Below are 26,028 nucleotides of genomic sequence, written 5' to 3'. Positions count from 1 at the left end.
CAGGAGAGAAACTGTGTGATGTGAGAAGAGCTGGTGAGAAAAAGAGACAGTTCAGAGAAAAACACTGCAGAAAAAATGAAACAAGGATGGAAGGAAAAAAACAGGAAGTGAGAAAATAAAGGATGGAAGAATTGAAAAAAAGTCCAGTATTCACAACAGGATCTGCTGCGCCGCACTGAATGGTGATTGACAGCGCTAAGATCCGCCTACTGGCTCTGACTGGTTGTTTCTAGTTAGCGCTGACTCAAGGCAGATGATAGTTTGGATTATATGTATCAAACAGATAAAACCAATATGTAAAAAAATAATTTATAAACATTGATTCTTTTGTAATGTTTGTTAAATTATGATTTTATTCTAATAAACAACATATTTATTATTATTGAGTTTATTTGACCGGGACAGACACACATCGACATGGATAAACTGAATAAAACAGCCCCATGTTTGTCATAGTGCAATAAAAACAGCTAATTCGCAGCACTTGTCCCTAGAAGTGCTGCGAATTGTTACTTTAAATATAATTTAAATTAACATATTTTAATTACTTTTTTATTATAGAAAAAAATATTTATTCTAAACAATATTTATTGCAATAAATACAATATGATTTTATTGTAATTCAACTTCTATGCACCATAAATCTGGAACAAACTTCCTGTAATGTTTGTTAAACTGTTGACTGCACGGTGTTTTCTTTGTAGCTTTATCACTTTGTGTTTTTATTACTTAAAGCAACTTGAACAAATAAAACAAATAAACTTGACTTGAGTTGTTATTTGTGGCAGAGTGTAATGGGGATCCTTAAATAAACAAAGCTGCTCAACAACACAAGATGAGCTTTTACTCCACAATCCAATAAGAAGAAAAACAGGAAACGCTGAAATTCTGCAACCACAATAGCAGAGCAGATATCGATCATAAATGTCTCCCCTCACCTTCTCCCCCTCCTCCAGGAGGCGCAGTAGGGACGTGTTGTCGGTCCTCTGCTCTTCTTCTGGACCTCCAGACTCCAGCAGCTGGTCCTGAAGCTGGTCCTGGCTGTCCTCGTCCGTGCCGTCAGCTGTGGAGCGAGACCTCTTCAGAGGAGCCTTCACCAGACCTGGAGGGCAGGAAATAAACACACCGACAGGCAGTAAAATGGATGAGTAAGAAGCTAAAACAGATGCTGACTAATCAAATCTATTATAAATCATTTAATATTTAAAAATTACATAATCAGATGGACCAAAATATAAAGTTAAATGGAAATTGTGATATTTTAAGGACCAAATGACAATAATTTATACAAGGAACAAAAATTAATAAAATCAGGAAAAACATAATTTTTCAATTCAGTTTCTGTCAATAAAAAACTGACAACAAAAACAGCTAAAAACTGTTGAATTTCTGGTTAAAACATGTTTGTTTTTCATTCAGTGGGTAGAGAATCCAGAAATGTTACTCGAGAGTAGAAATACTTCATAATAAAATTACTGGAGTAAAAGTAAAAGGTACAGTGTAGTAAAAATACCCCTAAAAATATGTTTTATTAAAAAAGTTACTCATTTAAATGTAACTGAATAAATGTAACTAGTTACGACCCAACACCGGGTAGATCAAACACGATTTTCAATTTTAATCAGAAAACATTAAAATAAAAAAATGTGGGCTTACTAAATATTTTATCTTTCTTGCTCCTATATTACTAGAAGCTTTAATTAGGTAAAATCAAAGCTAAAATGTAGTTTCTATATAGGATTTTGTATTTGTCTGTGCCTCACTGCACATCACGGGTCGAACAGGAAATACTTGTATTAAATCTTTGTCACCTTTGACCCTAGCGATGGTGTCCTCTCCGTGCTCCGGCTCGTGCTGCGCTGTCTCTCCCTCCGTGCTGTGCTCCACGGAGTGCTGGTACATCCCCGGGTTTCCAGACAGCAGCCGCATGTAGTACTCCTTGCTGTCGTAGCTGATGGCCCGGCGGTACCGCAGCGGCTTCTGGAGGCGAACGAGAATCAAACCTGAGAGAGCCGCTCATATTTAAAGGTGCAAACATCAGGCACATGCAGGAGTTAGTGATGATTTAATCCACAGTAGATGTACGTCGCATCAGGTTAGAGGAACCTGCAGTTCTGGAAAGAGTTAGGGTTAGATCAGGGACAAATCAGAGCTCTTCCTGTACCAGTTTATCCCTCTGAAGTTTTTATGCAGCAACTCTGATCCACATATTCACTCCAAAAACAAAAGATTCCCAAGTATTTGTGTCTGTTTTTTAGTGCAAACATCTCAGTACAGTTAAAATAAGACAAAACTAACTTACACATAACGTTTCACCAAGATATAAGAGCCTGTTTTAACAATTCCTCAATAATGATTAAAAAAATACGAGATCCCCTGGCAGCTTATTTAACTTATAACAAGACATTTCTCCCCTGCTATAAGGTAAATAATCTGCCATTCTGTTTTAATAACCCTTTCAATGTTGATGGGCAGCAATATTCGTCGTTATATTCATCGTCGATGTCATAAACTAAGTCTTTATACACTTTGATAATGTAAGAATGTGCAGAAAGTGAGAGCCGTGGTGCTTCGATACTTGAAGATCCTGGCAGAATCAGTGAATTTGCAGCCCAGCTAAAGCCATGCTGTATTTATTTTCAGCTGCAGATTTAAAACATGCGGCAAAAAAACTGATATGTGGGTAATTAGTCTGGACAGGGAGGGCAGGAGGGTACCTGAGCTGAGGGGAAGAGGGGCACCAGAGGGGGGAAGAAGGGCTGGAAAGGTCACAAAAACGAGGTTGAGACTGTCGTAATAAAGCTATGAGCGATGCAACACTTTTTATTTCTGTCTATATGTAAAAAACTAAAAAACATAATCCACCATATGTATGCAAAACATTTTTTTTTACAAAATGCTTTTTAGCATTTTTAAAGACAAAAATTAAAACTCTTCCTGATCCTTATAGCTGCGATATGTAACTTTTATAAAGAATATGGTTTTATATATTTGTTAAAACTGTCACCATGTCATGACCATTTATGATGGACTGTTTATGGTCAAACCTACCCGAAATGACCAATCAGAGCCAGGAGGCGGGTCTTAGCGCTGTCAATCACGCTCCATCATTGCTAAATGTGTTAAGGTCAGAAAAACAACTTACCTTTACAGTAAAACTGTTTATGCACAGTTACAGATGGCCATGCTAACTAGCCTTAGCATTCGGGATATTTTCGGACTGTGATTGACAGCGCTAAGCCCCGCCTCCTAGCTCTGATTGGTTGTTTCTAGTTAGCAATGGGAGAAAGTGGGTGAACTTGTAATACTATGACTTTATTGTGATATTTCGACTTATTCTCATAATATTGTGACTCTACGAATAATCTGACTATTCTTTAAATATTATGACTTTACTCTCATAATTTACAACTTTAAAAAAAATGACGCAGTATTTTGTGGGGGTTTTCTATTTGCTGTTATTGTTTCTGCTCAATATCTTGTTTTGGAAATGATGCTGAAATTGTAAATAAACAAAACAAAACTAAAACAAAGACAGACATGTTGGTAACCAGCACTGGTCTTGCCAGAGTTTGTTCTTGACGTGGAGCGGAGTACCTGAGCAGAGTTGGTGTTGGTCTCGGTCTCGGGGATGTACGGGTAGTGGATGTAGAACATGTCGTTGCGGACCATCTTCTTCCTCATGCGGCACGGCCCCTCCGTCATCTCCAGCGTGAACTTGTCCAGGTGGGAGCCGATGGGCGGCCCCCAGAGGCCGCGCTCGCGCAGCAGCTCGTACTCGATGGCCGCCCACTCCTCCGTCACGTACTTCAGGGCGTTCTGCTGTCGCTGCCGGACACAAGATATGGACGGAAACTTTTCAGACACAATCCAGGTAAGTTTTCAGATAAAAATACAAACTAAAATTTACTGCAATACATTATTTATTACTGTTATTAATGATGACTTGTGATCGTATTATTAGGCCTGTCAATAAATCAATTAATCGCATGATAAGTTAAAAACAAGCTCAATAACTTTTCTCTCTTTGTACCAAAAATCTTCAGTCTGGAGATTTTGTTTCACCTTTTTCTGAAGGATAATTTTGTTTAGAGAGACTTTATAATTCATTTAATTTGTTGTTTTATTTATTTTGGATATTTAAAATGTCTTCCAGTTCTGGTGTTAAATGTTCATTAAAATTTAAAGTTTATTGGTCTCTGAGAACGTGTTCTTCCTTTATTATGTCATTAGCATTATATAACTTTAAAATAATCTCTAATTAACAATATTATCGTTTATCGTGACAAATGATAAAGCCCAGAGAGACATTTCCTGTGCGCCGTTTGGTACCTCTTGATGCTCTTTGTACTGCATGGCGACGAGGTCCCTAACGACGGCGATGTGGGTGAACATCCACTGGAACGTTTCCTGTCGGTCAGAACGGCCGCCGGGTTCAGCTCAGGAAAATCTTTTCATGTTTACTTTTATTTTTTTACAGCTACCTGTGCAGACGGACTGTTTTTGTTCAGGCTGTTCTCCTTCTTGTTGCGCCGCACTCCGGTCAGCTTGGACAGGCCGAAGCCGCTGCTGACCCGTGACAGCTTGGACTGGGCCGCCGGCGCTGCCGCTTCGCCGCGACTGATGCACTTTTTCTCGTGGGCTGAGAAGAAAAAATAATAACGAAACAACAATCCGTGATGATTTAAAGTGTTCACAAAGCCGCTTTAAGAAGCCAGATGGATAGCCAGACTCTATCCATCCATCATTACATCACTTTTTTGTCCTTTCATTCCTTCATCCTTAATTCCTTCTTTCTTTCCTTCCTTTGTCCTTCTTTCTTTCCTCTATTTCTTGCTCCCTTTCTTAATTTTTTATTCGTCTGTCCATTCTACCTTTCTTCTTTCCTTCCTCTGCCAATTCTTCCTACTTTCCTTCCTTCCTTAATTTCTTCCTTATTTAATTCCCCTGTCCTTCCTTCCTCCCTTCACTTTTGTCCTTTCTTCTGCTCTCTTTCTCTTTTTAAACATCTACCATCTCCATTGGCAGATTATTTCACTTATAATGTGTGAAAAGTTTTGTGTTATTAGTGAATTTATCTGCCAAAGGAACTGGCTTTTTTCATCTGTTTTAAGGAATTATTTACTAAAATAAGCTTCTATCTTTTGCTCAAAACTTATTTACAAGTTTTGTCTTATTTCAAGAGTACTAGGACATTTGCTCAAGAAGCTAAACCAAAACACTGAGTAGGATTTAGTATTTTTGCAGTGTGTGTTCCCGTCTGCCGTGTTGTTGCCGTGGTTTCTCTCACCCAGGTGGTTCTGCCAGCTCTTCAGGGCCGGTTCCTCCAGAGCGGGCCGGGCCGTGCTGATGTCCACGTGTCCTCTGTCATTGCAGGGCAGAGACACTTTGAAGATGTCCTCCAGCATCTGCCGCTTGCTGTGCATCAGCTCCGTCCAGACGCGGTTCACGGCCTTCAGCAGCAGCTGTCGTCCTGCACAGGAGGGACAAGTTTTATTTCTAATGCGACAAAACCATGAAAGAAACTTCAGATCAATTAAAAATCGTTTGTGCGTCTTCATTAGATCTTTCTAAAAGGAGAAATCTCTCCATCGGAGTGCCGTGTCTCACCCTCGCTGACGTCATGGCTGTGCGTGGAGTCGGTTTCGTTCTCCGCTGGCATCATGACGTGCCAGGTGGTCATCCTGGCCTCCGCCTCCAGACCGAAGCCCTCCACGCTGCTGCAGACACACAAACAGGGAGGGAACCTCACTGCAGAACTACTCTGTAAATGCATTTATACTCTTAATACATTCTGTAAAATCTGATATTAAAGCCAGAATCCTGAAATTCAAATCAGAATTCTGAATTTAAATGTCAGAATTACTAAAAATTCTTTTTAGTTATTCAGAATTAACATTATCATTGAATATTCTTCTTTTTTTCCCAGTGGCCCTAATCCTCTTCCATAAGAGATTTACGTTATAAAAAGCCATTATTAAGACAAATATGTTTCAGATCAAATTTAGACATGCCAATGTGTTGCGTCTTTAAATACATAAATAATGCTAGTGCATTATTTATGTGAATAATGCCAATGCATAAATCTGCAAATGTTCAATGATCTTTGCTCCATATTCAGATTTAAACACATCAGAGATGTTCTATGTAAATTTTCCCCCCAAACAACAAACAAAAAATAAAAAACCTCCTGGTACTTTTTGCAGTTGTGGGCTTCCGTACCTCCCGCTGTGCAGGCAGATGAAGCAGTGAGCCAGACAGGCCACAAAGTCCTGGTCATGGTTTCCGGGCCCCAGCACCAAATTGCGGTTGACGGTCAGGACCCGCAGGGCGTCCAGCAGCGCCACCTGCTGGGCCACCGTCTTGTGGGGCCGGCAAAGCTGGTAGAGCACGGTCCGGTTCAGGCAGTGGTAGATGGTGTCGAGAGAGAGACCCTGGGACCGCCTCTTGGACTGGAAGCGAAGGGAAAACGTGTTATAATGCCGCGGTCAGAATGGGAATAAAGCTGCAGAAAGAAGATAAATCTGCAGAGAAATTACCCAACAAGCCAGTTAGAGTTTAACTACGAACACATTCTGGTTATATGAATACTAAAATAACTTTTTGACTGCTAACATGTTAAATCTATAAAATTCAGATGTGCTTTATGGCTTCTTGGGTCATTTCCTCTAAATAATCTCCTAATCTTATCCACTGCACAACAATCAAGTTATGCTGTATTTTTATATTTTTCTCAACTTAAAACTTTTATCCAAATCCATAAGATGAAGGTCTGATACTAACGATTACTTTAGTAATTGATTATTTGATTGATTATTCTAAAATTATTCAGATTAAAAATGAGCACATTCTGCAGATTTTTTATTGAATAATTTAGTCTTTTTTGTATCATAATAAGAATACGCTAAAAGATACAAATAAACAAATAATTAAATTAACTTTTTAAATAAGAACATAATTATTTTATTGCCTAAAATACATTTGTAGCAAAGGATACATCTGCAGCTAAAATATAATACTAACACCAACGTGTGAAAAGCTCAGCTGTTAACATGAATACAGTTTACCGATTAACCAATTAATAAGCAATAACTGGATAGCAAAAGGTGTTTAAAAAGACATTTTTATACACAATTTGAAATTGGGTGAAGCTTAAAATAAACCAATTCATTTCTGGGTTGAACATATTTACAGATAAATTTTATCTTAAATGCAAAATGTTTATTTTTTTCAGGATTTTTGGAATAATATCTGCTTGAATGTTACTCTTTCAGCAAATGGCCAGCAAATGATGAATGGATTATTTCAATAATCAATTCATTATGATTAATCTGATTAATTGTTTCAGCTCTAATTTATTTGTTGCAGTTTATGTTCTTTCACTTCAAGCAGATTCAGGAGGGAAAAGGCATCTTCCTGGACGTTAATCTGCATTTCTCTTTTTATTGTCAATTAATTCTGAAATTAATTGACAATATTATTAAATCTGACCAATTTTTCAGCCCTAATTAGATGTAAACTAGATATCTATACATATAGGGAGCTTTATATCTATAAATATAGACACTAAAATCCCCAACTGTCTGACAAAGTTCCCCTAAATGCTTCAGCATTAATGTAATTTTGCTCATTTCAAGGTAAAATTGGCAGATATGGTTTCCATCCCCATGCATGCTGCTCCTCTAATCACATTCTGCAGATGGACTGGCTCCATTAACTGGAAAAAAGATTCAATCATTCAGCTCAGGCAGCTCACGAACCCGGGTCCATATAAAACGTTGCAACATTATATAAGCAATAACTTTTTTAAAAAGATGAGATTTTGGCTGCACCTGTCCGATCAGCTGCACGATGAAGTCCACCACCAGCTTGGAGTCCTTGTTGAACATTCCCTGCCACAGCTTGTCCACGACTCTCTGGGTGAAGTAGAAGACGTTGTTGACCAGGATCTGATAACTGCCGCCGGTGCTGAGCGGCAGAGAGGCGTCTTCACCTGGACGGAGACGCACAGAAAAGCACACCTGTCAAGTCCCACGTTTTGGCCGGGAAACTGTAGTTTTTTACCCCTTTTTCCCGCCATCCTCCTGTATTAGTATTTTCCTGTAAACTTCTGCTGCATAATCATTTTAAATAAGAATTTCTGTGCCTCTCCAAACTAAATTAGGTCACTAGGCTTGTGATAACGGCCTGCAGCAGTGGTGGTCTGATGGGGCGACATCGGGCACAGGGGCGGATTCAGCCTGGTGTCTCATCCAGTTGTTCTGCATGTCTTTCTGAGGAACAGGCTGGTTTCCCCCACTCTAGCAGAAGTTATGTTATGTGTTTTATGTGTTAAGGAAAAGTATTTTTGCAAAGCATGTTCATTTTTCTAAGGTTAATTATTTAAGGTTTGCAGATTATTTTGTTTCTAAAAGTAAAACCAAGATTTAAGTTCTGAAGTCCTTAAACATTACAATTTAGTCAACTGTTAACATTGAGTACAATCTGAGTCTGCTGTAATTCACACTGTCATCATAGCAGTCTGATTTTTAAAATGTTTGATTGATATTAAAGCTCTATTGGAGAGAATGTGGTAAAAGATACTACAGATATGGATGTTACGAAAAGGTTTATTTGAATGTATGAACACTTTAAAGCTCACATGTTTCAGTTATTGGACACTAAAATACAGGAATTGGAGCTCAGGGAAATAACTATAAAATAAGTGTTTTGCAAAATAAAGAGATGCAAACTGGATGACAGGCGCTACACATTGTGTTCATTGCTGCTGCGCCTTTTCTGTATTTTCACAGACTTATGTTCTATCAATCATGGGCCCAAAATCTAATACACTTTCTGGGATTATTAACTTTAAACAAGCTCCTTTATCTGAAGCTGAAAAGTTAACTGTAAGTTAGTTTAGTCAGATTTCAAGTGTAATAAGACATTTGCAGCAGCAATTAGACCAAAAATACGTGGAAGGATTTTGCGAATGAAGGATTCACTGGAGCAGAAGCTGCTGTAATTTGCTGCTTGTGGTCCATTTATAAAGCTTCATAAAGAGCTGAGGAACGCTCAGCGCCACATTACGTCCCTCTGGAGCCTCTTGCTAATTGAATCGTGTTGATTTTCTATAATTAAATCCCTGAGCTGAGAGCATAAAGCTGTGATTGGGAGATAAATTAACAGAACCCCTTCTTTTCCTCACTGTAAAAGTTGAAGGTGAAATGGGCTGATTGGTTAAAATCTGCTGACACCTGGACTTTGTACTGCAAAAACACAAAATCTTACCAAGTATTTTTGGAGTAGCTTCTAGTGCAAATACGTAAAGAACACTTGAAAAAAGACAAAGCTAACTTACAAGTAACTTTTCAGCAAAATATTAGAGCTCATTTTAAGTCAATAATTCCTTAATATTTATTTAAAAAGTACTAGTTCCATTGGCAGATAAATTCACTTATTTGTAAGTTAGTTTTGTCTTATTTAAAATGCACTAGAAACTAGACCAAAATTACTTGGGGGATTTTGTGTTTTTGCAGTGTGGGAAGTGTTTCAGTCTTGGCTCTGACCTAGAAGGACGTCTGCAGCCAGAAGATGCTCCATGACGCCGTCCAGGATGCTGGACTGAAACTCCTTCTGCTGGGTTCTGGTGGAGCGATCCGGGGAGGCCTGCAGTTTAAAACACAAACAGGATCAGGAGACGATCCAAACTTATAACCGGAGGTCGAGGTGTGAAGACAGCTGCCTGTACCTCCAGCAGCATGTCTATGATGGGCGTCTGCTTGCTGGCGGGGGTCATGCACATGTTGTCCATGATCAGGACCCTCATGAAGTCGAACACATATTTTTTGGCGGGGTGGTTCGTCAGGGAGGTTTTGGAGCCCACGTTGCAGTATTCGGACTGGCTGCGGTTCATACCGGTGTCCCCAGCAAAGGCCTTGAACTCTTCGGTGGGAGAACCGGCTTCGTCGTCCAAATCGCTCACCTGAAGGCGATAAAAGGGAAACAATTAGTCTATTCAGCTTTACTGCAATAAAAATACAACTCTCATTCACCCAGTTCTCAATTTCAACCCCACAGAGGTTAAAGAAGCCATAATTTCTTTTTTAACCCCTTCAATACTGTTAAGACTTCAATACTTAACTCATTTTTTTAGCGAGAAACTTTAACAATCACAGCAGCTCAAAGAGAGACTCAAATCTTTTAATCTCCCAGACAGATCATCTGATTATTTATAGCATGATTTCAAGCCTTCAGTAAAAGAGAAACTACTAATTCAGTGAAGTCACGTTTCTCTCACTGTGTGTCTCTGTGCAGAGCTCCACACACTCACCATCTCGGAGTACGGCCTGATGTTAAAGGGGAAGACGGTGGCCGCCAGGGCGCAGAGGAACTCCGGGCTGTGCCACATCGGGGCGAGGTCGGCCACGTTGTGGTAAAGGTACCTAAAGAACTGCATGAGGGTCACCGGGTACTCCCGGAGCCAGGAGCCTTCCTCCTCAGACTGCCAGGGCTGCAGGGAAACACGACAAATATTAAATATCCACCAAGGCCTCAGCAGCTGTCACTTCAAACCTTAAATCCTTCCATTCAGAAAAACAAAGATGGTAGAGTCATTTCTGCTGTTTTATTGGGAACCTTAAGAGAATAAAGACAGATTTTAAGGTTTTAAATGGTTTTTAAAGAGGACAGAACTTAAAGAGGACAGAACATGGAGAAATGTAGGTGTTATCCAGGATGAGTTCCCCTCGACTACAAACTGAATTGGGAACATTAATCCCAAAAATGTCATAAATGCAAGAACAGACAACACTGATTTAAAACTCTTTTGACTTTTTTGGTAAATTCAAGTTTTCTGGCCAGAACCAATTAAATATCATGACATTTACTTAGTAATAACATGATTGACGTTTAACTTGTGTCGATTTCCTTCTCTCCTTAAAGCTGATGAAAAATGTGATTTCTGACCAGGTTGAGCATGCTGCGCAGCATGGCCAGCAGCAGGAAGGCGGCCTCGGTGCAAACGCTGTGGATGGAGCCGACCACCGCCCCGCTGGAGGCCGGCATCCCGAAGATAAACGTCCAGATGGAGTCCAGGTCAAACTGACAGTGAAAACACACAAACCAGCTCAAGTTAGACCCAAACTGACTTAACACTTAAAAAAATGAATTACGGGTATATTTCCTTAATTTAGGTAAAATTTGTTGCAATATTTAGAGACTTTTCAAGCCAAAAATCAGAATCGGGAGGTCAAGTTTTTTAAAACAACAAAACTTGCAGTCAGTGCACCCCTTGATATAACAATTATTTTAGTTTTAGCTAACAGGTAACCATCAGCCTGCCACTCCTCTTTTTTTTCCAAGACTGAACACTGCTGGAACAAAAACAGTTAAAACTGTAATTAAAAGCTCAAATAAACCCAGTTCCCAATTACATAATATCAAAAATAACGGTGGGCCAAGTATTAAATACTGAGGAAACCCACAAGTTAAAGAAGCGTCACAAAGGGATTTTTTTAAAATTATTGTTGTGTATCTTTATTACTATTTTATCTTCTGGTTTTTAGCATGAAACATAATTTTGATTCCTCGTTTGTCTTGTATGGCAATAACTGACAAAAATAGCAGTTTTTTTTTTTTTTTCAACAGAGAAACGTTTTTAAATAAGAAGAAAACTAGTCCACCGTAGAGCTAAGAATGCTAACGGATGATTAGCTTTCCCTAGAAAGGCTAGTTCATTTGAATATTTTTAGAGGTACTCATGAGAGTAAAGTAAAAGAAAATGGGCATACTAACATGTACCTGCAGGCTGTCTGGCAGCTCAGTGACAGGCTGCTGCAGGAAGAGAGCCATAAGCAGGAAGTAGAGCTCAGGAACATTCGTGTGTTTGGGCAGCAGCGTCTGCAGAGCAGGGAACCCTGGGAAATGGCAGGCGTCCTTGTTGATTTCTCGCACAGTGGACCGTCCGCCGGCGTTGCGGCCAACGTTGAAGCCTAGAGATGAAGGTGGGGGAGCAGAACGAGGAGTGAATAAAGCTGGGAGGCTGATGCACCTGCAGGGAGATCTAAACTGGACTTCTGCACCTGGTTTGGGGTTCAGAGGAGCTAAAATATTTCGGCTAGAACTCCAAATCAGAACGAAACTAAGGGGTTCCTTTCAGCACACATTCGGCATAAGGGGGGAAGTTCTGGAAGCAGAACCAATGGTTCTCAACCTGCGAGTCAGTTTGTATTCTCAGGTATTTAAAGGGGCAGTATCATGTAAAAGTGACTTTTTTTGAGCTTTACTAATATTATTTCCTAATAAAAACAAACCTGGAATGTTGTTTTGATTCTTTCATGCAAACCCTTCAATCTCCATGGCAACCACTCAGCTGCTAAACACCTGGGTGGACCTAGCCCCGCCTTCGAGGACGAAGCTCCGCCTTCGAGCAGCAGCTTTCAATAATCCAAGCTTGCAACTCACAGAGCAGCTCTCCACTGTGACTCCCCCACTTGGCTCCTACAGACTAGCTATGAGCAATTAGCAAACACCTGATGGAACTGGGCATCTACTGAACTCACAGCTATTTCTTAGTGTAACCTTGGTAAAAACATTGTTAATTGGGGAGCAAGGCTAAGATGACTTCCTGAAGGCAGCGTTTCAGGAAGAGCAGAAGCTTCTTAAAGACACAGAGGCCCAATTTAAAGATGTTAAATTACAATGTCAAATTTCTTTTAAGTAATATTTGATATACATAGCACTTTTATATCAACTCAAGGTAACATAGTTAATTGACTGTGTTGTAAAGCTGCACTTTGTGCATGGAAAATAAATAACACTGCCCCTTTAAAGTATTTTGGGAGGGTTTCTGAAACTAGGGTAGGTTGAAAACCACTGAGCTCAGGAGGAACTATGATTTCTGCAGCAGGGGGGACAGCAAGGCGAATAATAAGAGGACGAACCCTTGGCTGTGCGGCGCACAAATTGAGCAGCTTTCTGTTTACTGAACGAAGGCCAGCTCCGACGGAAAGCGTTGCCGGAGTGCGGAGAGTCGTCTGCTGAGCCATGTTACAACATACAGGGTTTTACGCTAGACATCAAACCTCCGCCTGTTCATGTTCATGCAACAAAACCACCTAACTTTAGCTAAACTGAGGTTTGGATCTGCGTCAAAGTTTGATTCGTGTGGTGAAGCGGCGCTCTGCGCTCACCCAGGACCGTGCCGATCTTATTGGTCAGGACGGAGTCGGTGTGGTCCAGCCAGCCGCCTCCGCTCAAGCCCTCCCTGAAGCGGTTCAGGATGGGCTGGTTGGACAGCAGCACCACCAGGATCCGCAGCGCCACCGTCACCGTGGTCGAGTGCAGATGCTCCTCCATGAACATCAGCAGCCAATCGAAGCCCAGCGTTCGCACAAACTCCTCACACGCCCTGCAGAAGCAAAGAGAGTTAGATCAACCGTAAGGAACAAACCTCTGTGTTCCCTGGACAGGTTCCTCCATCAATCAATAATGTTTATTTCAATGCAGTTCAAATTGTTTTACATGACAAAAACAGAAAAATACAAAGTCATAAAAAAAACATCAGTCAGCAATAGACTAAACTGGTAAACATTACATTTTGATGAGTGCCATCATCCAAACACATCTAATATGTCGGCCAATATTTCATATTTTATGGCTCAAAATCAACTCTAGACATAAACAAAAAGTTGTTGCACACTGCAAAAAGTAATTTTTGTCTACTTTCTAGTGCAAATATCTTAGTCCACCTGAAATTAGACAAAACTAATTACATGCAACTTTCCAGCAAATTAAAGTAGCTTGTTTTAAGTCAATAATTAATTAATATTGATTAAAAAATACTGGTTCCATTGGCAGATTGTGTCCGATTGATTATTCATAGCATTTATCTGCAGCTGAAAAATACTTCAGCCTTTTCTGGTTAACATCATTACAGCATAGGGCTTATTTTCTCTATTAACTGTTTAATAATTGCATAACCAAAGGTGCTTAATAGGATATTTTTTGTGCAAAATTTGAATCTGGCGAAGCTGAAATGATGCCACTTGGAGTTCTAGGTAGAAAATATTAATAAAGATCGTTTTTTATCTTAAATAGACAATGTATAAATTTTTAGGAAAGTTTTGGTTTAATTACCGTTTTGGATGTGACATTGTTTCAGCAAATTGCCCTTTTTTGAGTCTGTATACTCCAACCTATGATTTATCGATTAGTAAGTAGTTGACTATAATCGATTCATTAATCGTTACAGCCATAATTTATTTGTTGCAGTGTGTGTTCTTTCACTTCATGCAGATTCAGGAGGAAAACGGCGTCTTACTGGACGTTAACTGTGCATTTCTCCTTCGTAGTGAAAAGCAGCTTCAGCAAATTGTCCAGAAGTCGATTCCTCAGCAAGATCAGACTGGCTGACAGGAGGCCGCCGAAATCGTCGTCGTTACCTGCAAACAGAACAACGTTTCCAGAAGTCACATCTAAGGCTCTACGTTTATTTCCAGATCATTCACTACGGAAATGCTGCAGGGGAAGAAATTCAATAATAATCACCTCCATCTATCTTCTCCTCGTTGTTGATTTCCATGACAACAAACTTCTCACACACAGCGAAAGTGGGGAGAGTCGAGGAGATGAACTGGCCAAACCTGGGAGGCAGAAAAACAAACTTTCCGTTCCTCATTCTCTTCCAGTAACTTCACATTCTACATATTTTAAAAGAACTGCTGTATAAATCAAGGAAGCTGATCTAATATGAACAAATCTACACTCTGTTCAAATGCTAGAATTTTGTGGCGTAAAAAATGAGATAATGAAAAATCATCTAAATTTGTTTTCCAGCGTGATTGTGATGTATTTTCTATTAAACTCAAAGGTAACAAAGCAAATCTGCTACAGGGGAACTGATTAAGCTACCTGGTTAAAACTTATAAAGCCTGAAACTCATATTTTTGCTTTGGATTCCTTCAAAAACACTTATAACTGCCTATTTCAATAGTTCAAACACCAAATATCCTTAAATATGCATTAATACGCACTGTGGAAACCATATAAGCACTGCTGCAGAAGCTAACATCTAGCTTACAGCCAATCAGGATCAGTGTGCGTGAATGCCTGCGTGTGCATGCGTGTGTGTGTGTGTGTTCACCTGAGCAGGTCGTATGGGTTGGGGAAGCCTTGCAGCAGCAGGCTGAGGACGTTACTGATGGCAGCCACCGTTGGCTGCGACAGCGACGTGTCGCGCAGCGTCAGCAGCAACCTGGGGATCAGCTGAAACTCCCGCAGCAGTTTAGCGTTTTTTGCTGCTTCACTGTTTGAGCAAAACAAAGTTCATTTTATTTTCACGCAAGAAAGCAAACAAACAAACACAAAAAAAAGTTAAAAGCAGAATTTTATTTTAAGAGATTTTTAAAAATGTTTGATTCTTGCCTGGACTCGGTCAGCAGCTCATTGAAATGCTCAAAGAGAGACAGGTGGAGTTCGTAGGGGGCATGAAGCCAAACCTGAGGGGCAGAAAGACAACACTGTAAAACCTAGTTACTTCTCTTTACTTAAAAAACAGATGCAAGCTCTATTTGGTTTTTATTAAATTAACTGATTGGGTGACATTAACTTGTGCAATTTAAGTGAGTGTAAATTAAGTTAACTTAATAAATCTGAGTATGTTGTAATTAGTTAAATTATTTTATAGAAATAAAACAAGCATTTTGTATTAAAGGTTTTTTATTTAAAAAAAATTCTATTAAAAAAATCTTGTATAATGCTTTTTTCTACAGAAAAGCTCTTTAACCTTTTGTATAAACTTTTTTGTATTTTTTTTATACAAAGAAAATGTTTTATACAAAAAATGAAGCTTTGTTGTATAAAACTTGGTTTAGTCAGTTGCTAATGCAGGTGGCACGAGTTTGAATTAACCAATTATTATATAATTTATATAATTATATATTATAAACCTCCCCCCAAAGAAATCACAGATATAATAGTGACCAAACCTTGACCAAAGTCAAATTATATTCACTCATTTTAAAATAAATTAAATACAGTACTACAGTTTACAATTTTTGCCATGTCTGTTATTATAAACGTTTGCCACCCTACAATCAGCAGAGTAAAACATTTCAGTGTAAGAATTAAGAGTTAAAAGCTCCTCAAAGCAAATGTTCTCACCTCAAAGTCACAAAGTAAGTCCTGAAAAGCGGTGGAGTTGGGAATGATGGAGGTTTCATGGCCGCTGTCCACCGTTCCCACCAGAGAGAAGGTGAGGTGGAGGATGTGGCTGTTGAGCAGCGAGCGCTTCTTCTTTAGCAGCATAGCTAGCAGCTAAAGGGAGAAAACAAAATGAATCCACTCTTTAGATTTGTTCTTTAAGTTTAAAGAAGTCTGTGTCTTCCTCGTCTGATGGATTCCAGTCAAAAATGCTGTAATAGCAATGATATACCAGCTGGGGGCGACATATTTCACAACAAAAATTCAAAAGAAGAAAATGAGCACGGCTAAAGCAAGGCATGGTTAAGATTATTCTAAGATCTCTACTAAAGATAAAGTTACACAACATTGTTAACACTTTAGGTAACTTTTGTAACCTGATTAGCAAAGTAGCTCAGGTTAGCATCGAACAGTGCCTATTAGTCACCATAGCTCGTGATGTAAGCCTGTCGCAGTAACCAATAAACCAATCAATCAAATGATAAATTCAAAGGAGCTTGATAATTTCCATTTGTAGGATTTATGGTTTTTCTCTCTTTCTACCAAATATTGGGTGATAAAAGTCTTGAGTCTGGTGCTTTGGTCTCAACTAGAGGCTTTTTTGAAGGACATTTTTGTTAACAGAGACCCTAGGAGCTATTTTATTTGTTAGTTTGGTTATTTTGTTTATTTACTTTAATATTTAAAATGTCTTCTAGTTGCAGTGTTAAACGTTTGCGAGAAATTAAAGCAACAATATTATCAGTTATCAGAATAACTTCTCTGACAATTTACTGTCTAGAAAAATTTGCTATCGTGACAGACAACAAATTTTGGTTACTATTACTATGTATTGAATTGTCAATGAAACCAGACTGTTCCGATGCTGGATGAGCAGAGTTGCGAAAATGGTCAAAGCGCAATTATTTCTTACCTGAAATTCATAAAATATGACTTAAATTAAGGCTTGATAGGTGGAATATGGCTTCTGTCAGTTGTGTAATGCAAAAGAGGACTAAACAAATTTCTCTTTTGCATAGATCCCACTCTAATAGACTTTTTTTTAAATACTTCATGAAATATTTTATCCTATATCATGCCTGTCATGAAGTAGTCCAGCTCATTTATTGAACTTTAGGAAATTACAGCAGCCACATTTTGCCCAGCAGAGGTAAAAAAATCAACTCTAAACAACTCCTATTATTTTTTCCTGCCCTTGCTGCTAATGCTACTGGGTTGCTATGGCAACCGACTGACAACAGCTTTACCAGAAAAAAGTTTGAGTGTGTCAGTCAGGCATCTACATTTGATTTTTTTTTTTTTTTTGCAGTTCCAAAATAGGAAGCGAATCAAGAATTCAATAAAAAGATAAAACGGAATTTTAAAAAAATTCACATCACAAACTTTGTGTGAAGACTGCAGATGCAAACGTAGGATAAATCTCCATTTGTAAAATGTTTGATCTTGTTCGTAATTCTGTTACTGTGACTGAAAATCACCAGTGACCCACCTGGTAGCCATTGATGCGCTCCATCTCCTTACTGGCCAGAGGGTTGCTCTTCACAACACACACCAACGCTTTAACAGCCGCATAGAGCCCCTCCACATCCGACGCCATGGCAACCAGGCCCAGGATGGCCGCGGCGCCGCCAACGTACTGCAGGTTGGTGGCAACAGGTTTGGGAACGAACGTACGGACACCTGAGAGGGTAAGAAAAGTGGAGGAAGTGTAATTTTCTTGATTCAGAGCTGCAGAAAGCAGCTTTGAAACTGGTTTAAGGAACTGGTTTACCTAAATATCCGATGACGGCGGCGCCAACGGTACGAGCGGGCCCGTTGAGGTGGCCCGCAGCGTTATGAATCAGCTTGACAGGAGTGGCGTTTTCATGGGAGGACACAGCGAGCTGAAGAAGGAAGGAGGCAGTTCAGTTTCGCTCAGTGTATGATAAGCCTGGCGGGCCACCAGGCTTTACTTGTTCCCCCACCAGGGTAACCACTGTTTATTTATTAAAGTCGTTTTAATAAAACAGTATAAACAGTCATGTGTTTGTTTTATTCACCAGTTCAGGTTTTTATTGTTCTATACACAAACAACTTCAGTATAAAGCGACAAGTTACAGAGAAAGGATAAAAAAATGTTGTAGACTTTAACTAGGATGAAACAACTGACGTGCAAACATTTTTATTTATTTTGGGTCACCGACTGCAGATTTCTGGCTGATCCCCGATTACCAATCTTTGAATCTGCTGATTCCGATTTTGGTCAACACCAATATTTTTGTGTCAAATGTCGCTAAATATAGCAAGAAAGTTGCTAGGATGACAAGAGTGAGGTTGCACAGATTTCCTTCACTTTGGGGGATTGGTGACCAGCCGATACGTTTATGTGAAGCCGATCTTATACCCAGATCTTATGTATCACCCTAAGGTCTAAAAATTAGCCACTGCCCTCTTCCGCTCTGCAGTGAGAGAGGTCTGATGGACCGGCCCACCAGGTAATGTTCGCACGTTTGCAGTTAACAGTATTTCTGGTTTATTCTGCTCTCCATATTTGATTCACATGAGATATTGGCTCAGTATTTCTCACCTGCTTGGCGATGGCTTTGCTGTCCAGTTTGTTGTAAACTTTCCTGATTTTAGCCACAGTGAGCGTCGAGACGGAGAGTCCATAGAGGCTGAAAGACACTTTCTCCTCTGGTACCAGAGCCACCGGAGTGGCAGGCGCAACCTCCGTCTTTGTGTCTTTACCTGTAAAACGATAAATGTTGGTGAAAACCAAAGAGAAAACCCACCTGTATGGGTGGAAAGATGGCGGAGTTAGTGATATCACAGAGGGTTCGCTCACAGGGCAAGTAGACGGCCTGAAAGCTGCCCACATAGTTTGGTCCCAGTTCAAAGATGGCGGCCACGCTGGTGGCTGGTAAAACCTCCTCCAGGAAGTGGCTGGCCCCCAGACGCCACACCAGGCTGGACAGCTGGCGCTGCGCGGGCGGTGTGCCGATGTAGCCGTAAACGGTGCTCACCACAGGCGGGTTGGTGGAGCCCGAGCCGCCCGGAGTGCTGTGGATGTAGTGAATCTGGACCGCAGGAGGAACGGTGGGAAAAAAAATTTAAAAAGAGATGTAAAGGAGGAGGAATTATGAGTTCAGTTTACACATAAGTGAAATAATCTGCCAGTGGAATAGGAGGAGTTAAGGTGTGATGGCACCCCAAACACCTGGGGGCAGCAGATCTTCATCATATGACGCTTCAATTGGGGCATTATGCCATTATATTTCAAAATAAAACACCACAAAAATATCCTTTTTAAAAAGTAACTCGAAGGTTTAAAAAAGTTCAATCCAGTTTTTACATGTGGGAATAATGTATGTTAATATATAATGTAAATAATCAACGGCTCATGGCAGAAAAACTAGAAAAATGCAGGTTTTACATCCTCTTATAGCTCAAAAATAAATTGTAATCAGTTAAAATTGTTATCCATATCTACATATATAATGAAAAAACTCATCTTTCATGTAACTCGTTAAATATTTAAACCAAAATAGAGGAAATCAACCAATCTGTTGTTTTGACAAGCAAGAAGTCTTTTAACCCAACCAGCTTTTTATGGAAATGCAGCACGTGATTTTAACCAATCTGAGCCACGTAGCAGCGGAGCGTTGTTTCCTGCATGTTGAACTCAGCAGGAAATGAAACCGCTGTTATCAGTGTTGCAGACAGGAAGCTGTGACTTGTGGTTTGGTGTTTAATCTCAGGGGGGAAATCTAAAGTCACCTCCGACCGCAGACCACATCACAGTCTGCTGACTGCTGCATGAACCGGCCAGCAGAAAGGCGTCGGTATCGGCTAAAACCAGGGTTTTACAATGTTAGCTGAGAGGATTTTTGTTTAGTGACAGAAACTTTTGTTCTGTCCAAATAAAGATCAGATACATCCTGATTTATTACAAAGAACTTCTCATTCTTTTTAATGTCTAACTTTTTACTGATCAGCTTTCTTAATTGCAGTAAAGCAACATCATCTGCAGAGACGAATCAATGAAAGAGTCTAAAATAAATTCCTCAAACTGACCTTATTTCTATGAATTAGGGCAGATGTGAAGGAAATCATCCTTCTCCATTAACTATATTTTAGTGCAGGGATTTTAATACGTTAAAAATTCAAATGCAATTATTATTTTTTTCTTTTTTACGTACAAAAGTTCCAGGAAGAGCAAAAGTTTGTTCAACAATAATTTAATCTATTTTTTGAAAAGCTTGTTGAGCATCATAATCACGATAATAATTTATAATAATTTTGCACCTAAAAACTAAAAATTAACCAAAACATGAAAAAAACTAAACCTACTCCTATGACTAATAAAATCTAGACTAGAAGTAAACAATATTTGACTAATAACTAATAGAAACTAGCAAACACAAATTAAACAGAACCAACTGAATGAGGCAAAATGTCACAACAAAACAAAACTAAAATAAAACTTAAAACTATTAGATGCCTGGTCTCTAGTGGCACAATAAGCAATAAATCAGTTATTCGCATGATAAATTAAAATAATCTCAATAATTTCCATTGATTTATCATTTTGTCTTTTCTGTCTTTCTACCAAAAACTGGATGTGTGGTGATTTGGTCTCAACTAGACTTTATAATTCATTTTGTTTATTTTTATTTATCTTAAAATATCTTCCAATTCCAGTTGTGTTAAATCTTATCTTTTAGAATGTGTTCTTGCATTATTATTATTATCATTATGTTACCTGAAAATGGTCTCAAAACAACAGAATTATTGTTTATCACAATAACTTCTGGGATAATTTATCGTCCAGCAAAATTTGTTATTGTGAAAGGCTTAGTCTCTCCTTTTAAAACGTTAATATATTTACTTGCATAGATAAACAGACAGTATAATCTCCAGCTTTAACTCCTCTGCCAGCATCACACACATCGTGTCTGTAAGCGTTACCTTGACGGTGCTGATGAGCTGGCCGTCCAGGTACAGCGTGGCCGTGCTGTTTTTCAGCATGCCTTTGCTCATGACGAGCACCAGGTGGTGCCACTGGCCCTCGGCGATCAGCTCTCCACAGCGGAAACGGGCGCAGCACGGCAGGATCTCGTAGAAAGAGGCCTCTTCGCTCGACTCGTCCGCTGCTTGGAGAGAGAGAGAGAAGCAGCATGAATGAGTCACAGAGCTCAGGTAGAAAGAAACAACAAGACTGCACTGCAAAAACACAAAATCTTAACAAGTGTCTTTGGTGTAGTTCCTTGTGCAAACATCTTTTACTTGAAATAAGACCAAACTAACTTATAACTAACTTTTTCAACAAGAACTGAGCAAAATAATTCTTTAATATGGATGAAAAAGTTCTAGTTCCACTGGCAGATTGTTTCACTTACAACTTGGCAAAAATGTCTTGTTATAAGTGAAGTAACATCAATATTCATCAATATTAATTACTTTTTAATATTGTAAACAAAAATAAACAAAATAACAAATACAATGAATTATAAAGTCTCTGCAAACCAAATTGTCCTTCAAAAAAAGGCTTTTTGAGACCAAAGCATCAGGTTGATGACTTTTGTTACCCAGGTTTTGGAAGAAAGAGAAAAACAAGAAAAACAGTAAGTTGTGCGAATGGAAAATATTGAACTTATTTTAATTGATCATGTGATTAATTAATTTATTGCAACAGGCCTACCATTTACTGCTACATTAGGGACAAGGTGAACGAAACAACATTTTATGCTCCTCTGCTTTCTCCCAGTGGTAACGTGAAACAACCAATCAGAGCCGAGAGGCAGGTCTTAGCGTTGTCAATCATGCTTATATATATGCCACCAATTGCTGCCTGCTATGCTACAGCTTCCAGCCTGTTGTGAATGCTAAGGCTAGTTAGACACGGCTCCTGGCTCTGATTGGTTGCTTTTAACTGGAGCATTTCAAACATCCATCCATGTTTGTGTTTAATGATATGTAAGACACAATGCAGGATGCAGGGTTCCTGCTGCTCACAGTATGTCTGGAGCAGCTCCTCCTTGGTGGAGACGGTGAGCGAGCGGTCCTTGGCGGACAGAACCACGGCCAGGCAGACGAAGTGCTGCTCCGAGGAGGTGGCCCGCCGCACCACGGTCAGCAGCCGCACCTGGTGGGCCTGGGGGGCCGCGCTGAACCGCTCCACACAGAACCAGGTGGAGTAGCTGAGCCCGGACGGCGGGGGGAACAGGCGCTCACCTGGAGGAAGAGGAAAGGACCGCGTGAGGAAAAACAAGCAAACAAAAATGACCACGTTGTCATGGTAACAGGCAGGTACAGTTATGAACTTCTTCCAGATTCCTTTTAAATAAGTGCAGCGGCGGTTGTAAAGTTTGGTAAAACTGAGCTCTTCCTCTATGCCTACGGGGTACGAGGTGGGCGTTTATCAAATCGTTTATCATTTATCGTGATGCATTTCTTAGTATAAGAATTCTGATTCATTAACACTATAAATTCCAATTAATTTTTTTTAACTGTTCGATTTTACTATTTTTTCACATTTGTTCAATGAATATATCAATAAATATGGATTCAATTTAAAATGTTTAGTTTTGAAATGTCACAATTTCACAATTTTATTTAATTCATCAAACATTCGATCTAAGTCATAAAAATCATTAGAACACCAGATTAAACATTCAGTCAATCTTACCCCAAATTGTCATTAATAATTTTTATCTACTTGTAGTACAATATTTTATCTTTGCATATGCATTGATGCCACAAATAACATTTTGAAGCCACACTTGCTTGCTTGAAAAAAGTACATTTATTTTATGCATATAAATTTTGTAAGTTGGTAAAACATGGATGTTAAGAGGAGCAGGATTTATTTCTGAATCCATTTCTAGATGACATCATCCACAGGTCTGGGAAGAGGTCTGATGCTGACAGAGAAGAGATGGATTTGGGGAAGCTAAAAGGAGGGAATAAAAAAGAGAGACTGGACATCGGGATAAAAAATGAAAGGGATACGAAGAGAGAAAAATTTGAGCGACAGAGAAACACGAGGGAGGAAAAGAGCAAAACCTATAAATAGAGCTGGACGCTGGGTGGAAAGAGGAGATATATTAGAAACTAGTGGAGAGGGAAAACGTAATGTAAGAGAGGACGAAGAGTCTCTCTGTGCTTCATAAATATTAAACAAGGACATCTAATAGAAATCCATCCATAACGTCACAGATTATATTCATCAAAATGAGCAACAACTATTCCTTTTCTGTTTTATATGGTATATTACCCACCTCAGAGATTTATTATTAGGAGAAACTGCACTGAAAACTAATTAAATCTGCTGCCTAAAGGCACAATCATCTTTTTAAACTTGAGGAATTAACATTATTTTACATTAAAACTAAAAAAAAAAAATCAAAAACCTGAAAACCCACATTTTCTTTTTTGCAACTTGCTGATGCATCAATGTAAGAAATTAGAATCTGCTGCCTGGTGGAAAAGATGGATGCAGAAAATGCTGAGTCACTGGTTGCTACAGTATATAACATCACTCTGATCTATGGAAGCCCAAAGAACGCAATGGTAGAAAATAAATCCTGGTTTCACAAAAATCTAATCTTCAAAAACGAAAAATTCAATTAATCAATCAAATCAATAATCGTTTTATCGCCTAGAACGATGTCCATTGGTTTGTCTGCAACTCCAGTCCTGATACTTTTGGATCCATCTCTGCTCCAACACACCTGAATCAGGAAACAGGACGATATCAAACCTATCAAGATATAAAAGTTTTATATCAGCCGATATCGAAGATTATTGATTTGTTTTTTTATTAAAAATATCTGAAATACTGCCGAACTGGTATCATGACCTTTCCCCTTATCCACATTTTCACTTCACGTCGTTATTTCTTGTTTTTAAGCCGTTATGAAGCAAAGTGGTGAAACCTGAAACTGCTGCTGCGCCAGTTACTCAGCAGGTCGTTGCTAGGCAACGGAAGTTATGTATATGTATAAATTTTATACATTATATTTTCTTAAATGGGATTGAAACAACTTCATTTAACCAGAAACAAACCTTCCTAGCAGGTTGTTACTAGGCAACCAAAGAGTGAGTGAGTGAGTGAGTGATTTCACCTTCCTAACTGAGCGCTCGCTGAGGAGCGCTAAGCTAGGTGGCTTTCCTCTGCCTACATCTCCCAGAATGCTGTGCGTTTCTGAATCAGAGTTCATTGAATATTTTACACATTTAATATTGAATATTTTATCAGATATATTGCAAATAACCACAAATTAAGGTCTGTATTTGTTTGTGTCCCTTTCTAACATGTCACCCTTACTTTGCTTTATGTGTTTTGTCTATGATTGACTTCCTGTTTTGATAGGACAACTTCTGCTTTATGTATTATTTGAAGGCAGCTTAACAACAAAAGACCGAAGACAAGTTCTAACAGAGTTTGATAGAATTAATCTTGTTTTTATTATCTATTGATCATGTGTGTATCATGATATGTACTGTTATTGATTTGCTGTCCAGCCCCAGATGACTGAATTTCATTCTTAGCATTGTCAGCAATTTTTACAAAGACGAGCGAGTACGAAGCAGACATCTTACCCGTCCCCATGCCGCTGAGCACGGCTCCGTCGTTGACCCCGGACGCGGTGGCGGTGCTGGTGGGGGCGTTGTGGGGCGCCAGGCTGGGCAGAAACAGACACCTGCAGAGGGAAAGCAGATTGATGAGCCGTCTACCTCAGGACGCAGCTGTAGCACATGCTAAACACATGCTGTCAGCTTAAACACAGAGGAGCTGCAGAGGAGATTTACAACGTACTTACAGCTGCTGCTGCAAGAAAAACTGCGTAAAAACTTAAAAACAAGAGCATAATTTATGTGCTTTCAAACAGAAAAGCTTTGAAGTATCATAGAAATTTAAACATCAGAAAAGTATTTACTCTGATGAATTTGTTTACTGTGCAGGTGAAGGTTGATAAGGGTCCGTAAACTTTCCCCACAGTAAAATTCAAACACTTTTTAAGGATATTCAAGGTATGTTTTCAAACTTTGGAGATAAAGACAATACAAATAAAGTCAATATTATAACGTAATTTACTACTGTTTTTATTACAGAAAGGTGAGGGAAGCAAAATTGTAACAACATTTTATGTTTGGAAATGTCTCTCTCACTTTATTCACCTGACTGGTCCAAGAAAATACAAACTGAACATACAAATCTAAAAAAAAAATAATAATAATTTTAAAAAAGTGTTTAAAGCAGCATTGTGTAACTTTCATAAAAAGTATTTTTCATTTTTCCCCACTGTCTGAAGAAACGCATCATCTGTCTTGAACTTGTGTTTTTCCTGACTCACCGTCTCTTGGTGAATGTAACATTTTCTCCAGAATTTTCTCCAGAACTGAACACACTTCATGAGGGATTTATATTTTCTTAAATGGGTTTCAAATAACTTAATTTGCCCAGAAACAAAACAAGCAGCCATGATGGCAGCTGCTGACAGTAAAACATCTCAGATACATTTGTTTTCTGCATAACTACAGAAAAAAAACACAGCGTGACAACAGACCACATGTGTGCAAAAAGGAGGAATAAATCAAAGTTGGAACTTTAAACATTTAAACATCAAAGCCTTATAGATGCTCAGTGAGGAGGAGAGCCAAACATCTGGGAAGCATTTTATGCAAAGCAGAAATAAATCAGAGCAGACATGCAAACGAAGAAAATAAGCCGTTGTGTCTCGTTTCATGAAAACTTGTCAATTCAGCAAAATTCTGGAAATTATTTTTACTTAAACTTTAAACTGGAATCCTGCCGTTCTCATCAAAATTACTAAATATGTCAACTAAGTAAGTAAGTAAGTA

General features: G+C 39.1%; 1 protein-coding gene across 5 annotated transcripts in view; it reads right to left on the bottom strand.

Moving 5' to 3' along the window:
- Positions 1–710: 710 nt before the first annotated feature.
- The window catches only part of wdfy3 (WD repeat and FYVE domain containing 3), a 92,838-nt gene continuing 67,520 nt past the window's right edge, over positions 711–26,028 (bottom strand). For 3 of the 5 annotated variants that reach the window (XM_015060040.1, XM_015060036.1, XM_015060041.1), the window contains 27 exons: positions 24,766–24,866; positions 22,177–22,395; positions 21,130–21,314; positions 19,007–19,238; positions 18,749–18,909; positions 17,954–18,065; positions 17,672–17,862; positions 16,144–16,296; positions 15,406–15,479; positions 15,125–15,286; positions 14,530–14,624; positions 14,303–14,423; positions 13,173–13,390; positions 11,776–11,972; positions 10,948–11,082; positions 10,313–10,492; positions 9,731–9,964; positions 9,549–9,648; positions 7,833–7,993; positions 6,223–6,452; positions 5,611–5,720; positions 5,291–5,473; positions 4,485–4,642; positions 4,333–4,410; positions 3,598–3,828; positions 1,812–1,980; positions 711–1,102 (listed from right to left, as the gene is read on the bottom strand). In XM_015060040.1, the coding sequence (XP_014915526.1) occupies positions 726–1,102; positions 1,812–1,980; positions 3,598–3,828; positions 4,333–4,410; positions 4,485–4,642; positions 5,291–5,473; positions 5,611–5,720; positions 6,223–6,452; positions 7,833–7,993; positions 9,549–9,648; positions 9,731–9,964; positions 10,313–10,492; positions 10,948–11,082; positions 11,776–11,972; positions 13,173–13,390; positions 14,303–14,423; positions 14,530–14,624; positions 15,125–15,286; positions 15,406–15,479; positions 16,144–16,296; positions 17,672–17,862; positions 17,954–18,065; positions 18,749–18,909; positions 19,007–19,238; positions 21,130–21,314; positions 22,177–22,395; positions 24,766–24,866 (4,567 nt within the window). In that variant the 3' untranslated portion in view covers positions 711–725. The remainder of the gene's footprint in view (positions 1,103–1,811; positions 1,981–3,597; positions 3,829–4,332; positions 4,411–4,484; positions 4,643–5,290; positions 5,474–5,610; positions 5,721–6,222; positions 6,453–7,832; positions 7,994–9,548; positions 9,649–9,730; positions 9,965–10,312; positions 10,493–10,947; positions 11,083–11,775; positions 11,973–13,172; positions 13,391–14,302; positions 14,424–14,529; positions 14,625–15,124; positions 15,287–15,405; positions 15,480–16,143; positions 16,297–17,671; positions 17,863–17,953; positions 18,066–18,748; positions 18,910–19,006; positions 19,239–21,129; positions 21,315–22,176; positions 22,396–24,765; positions 24,867–26,028) is intronic. The other 2 variants (XM_015060038.1, XM_015060037.1) reach the window with 2 other exon arrangements.

Source organism: Poecilia latipinna, unplaced genomic scaffold, assembly GCF_001443285.1.
Source record: "Poecilia latipinna isolate Pla-1442-1.1 unplaced genomic scaffold, P_latipinna-1.0 Scaffold1679, whole genome shotgun sequence".
NCBI lineage: Eukaryota > Metazoa > Chordata > Actinopteri > Cyprinodontiformes > Poeciliidae > Poecilia > Poecilia latipinna.
The sequence above is the reverse complement of the archived record's forward strand: the minus strand, read 5'-3'. Positions and strand labels throughout refer to the sequence as shown.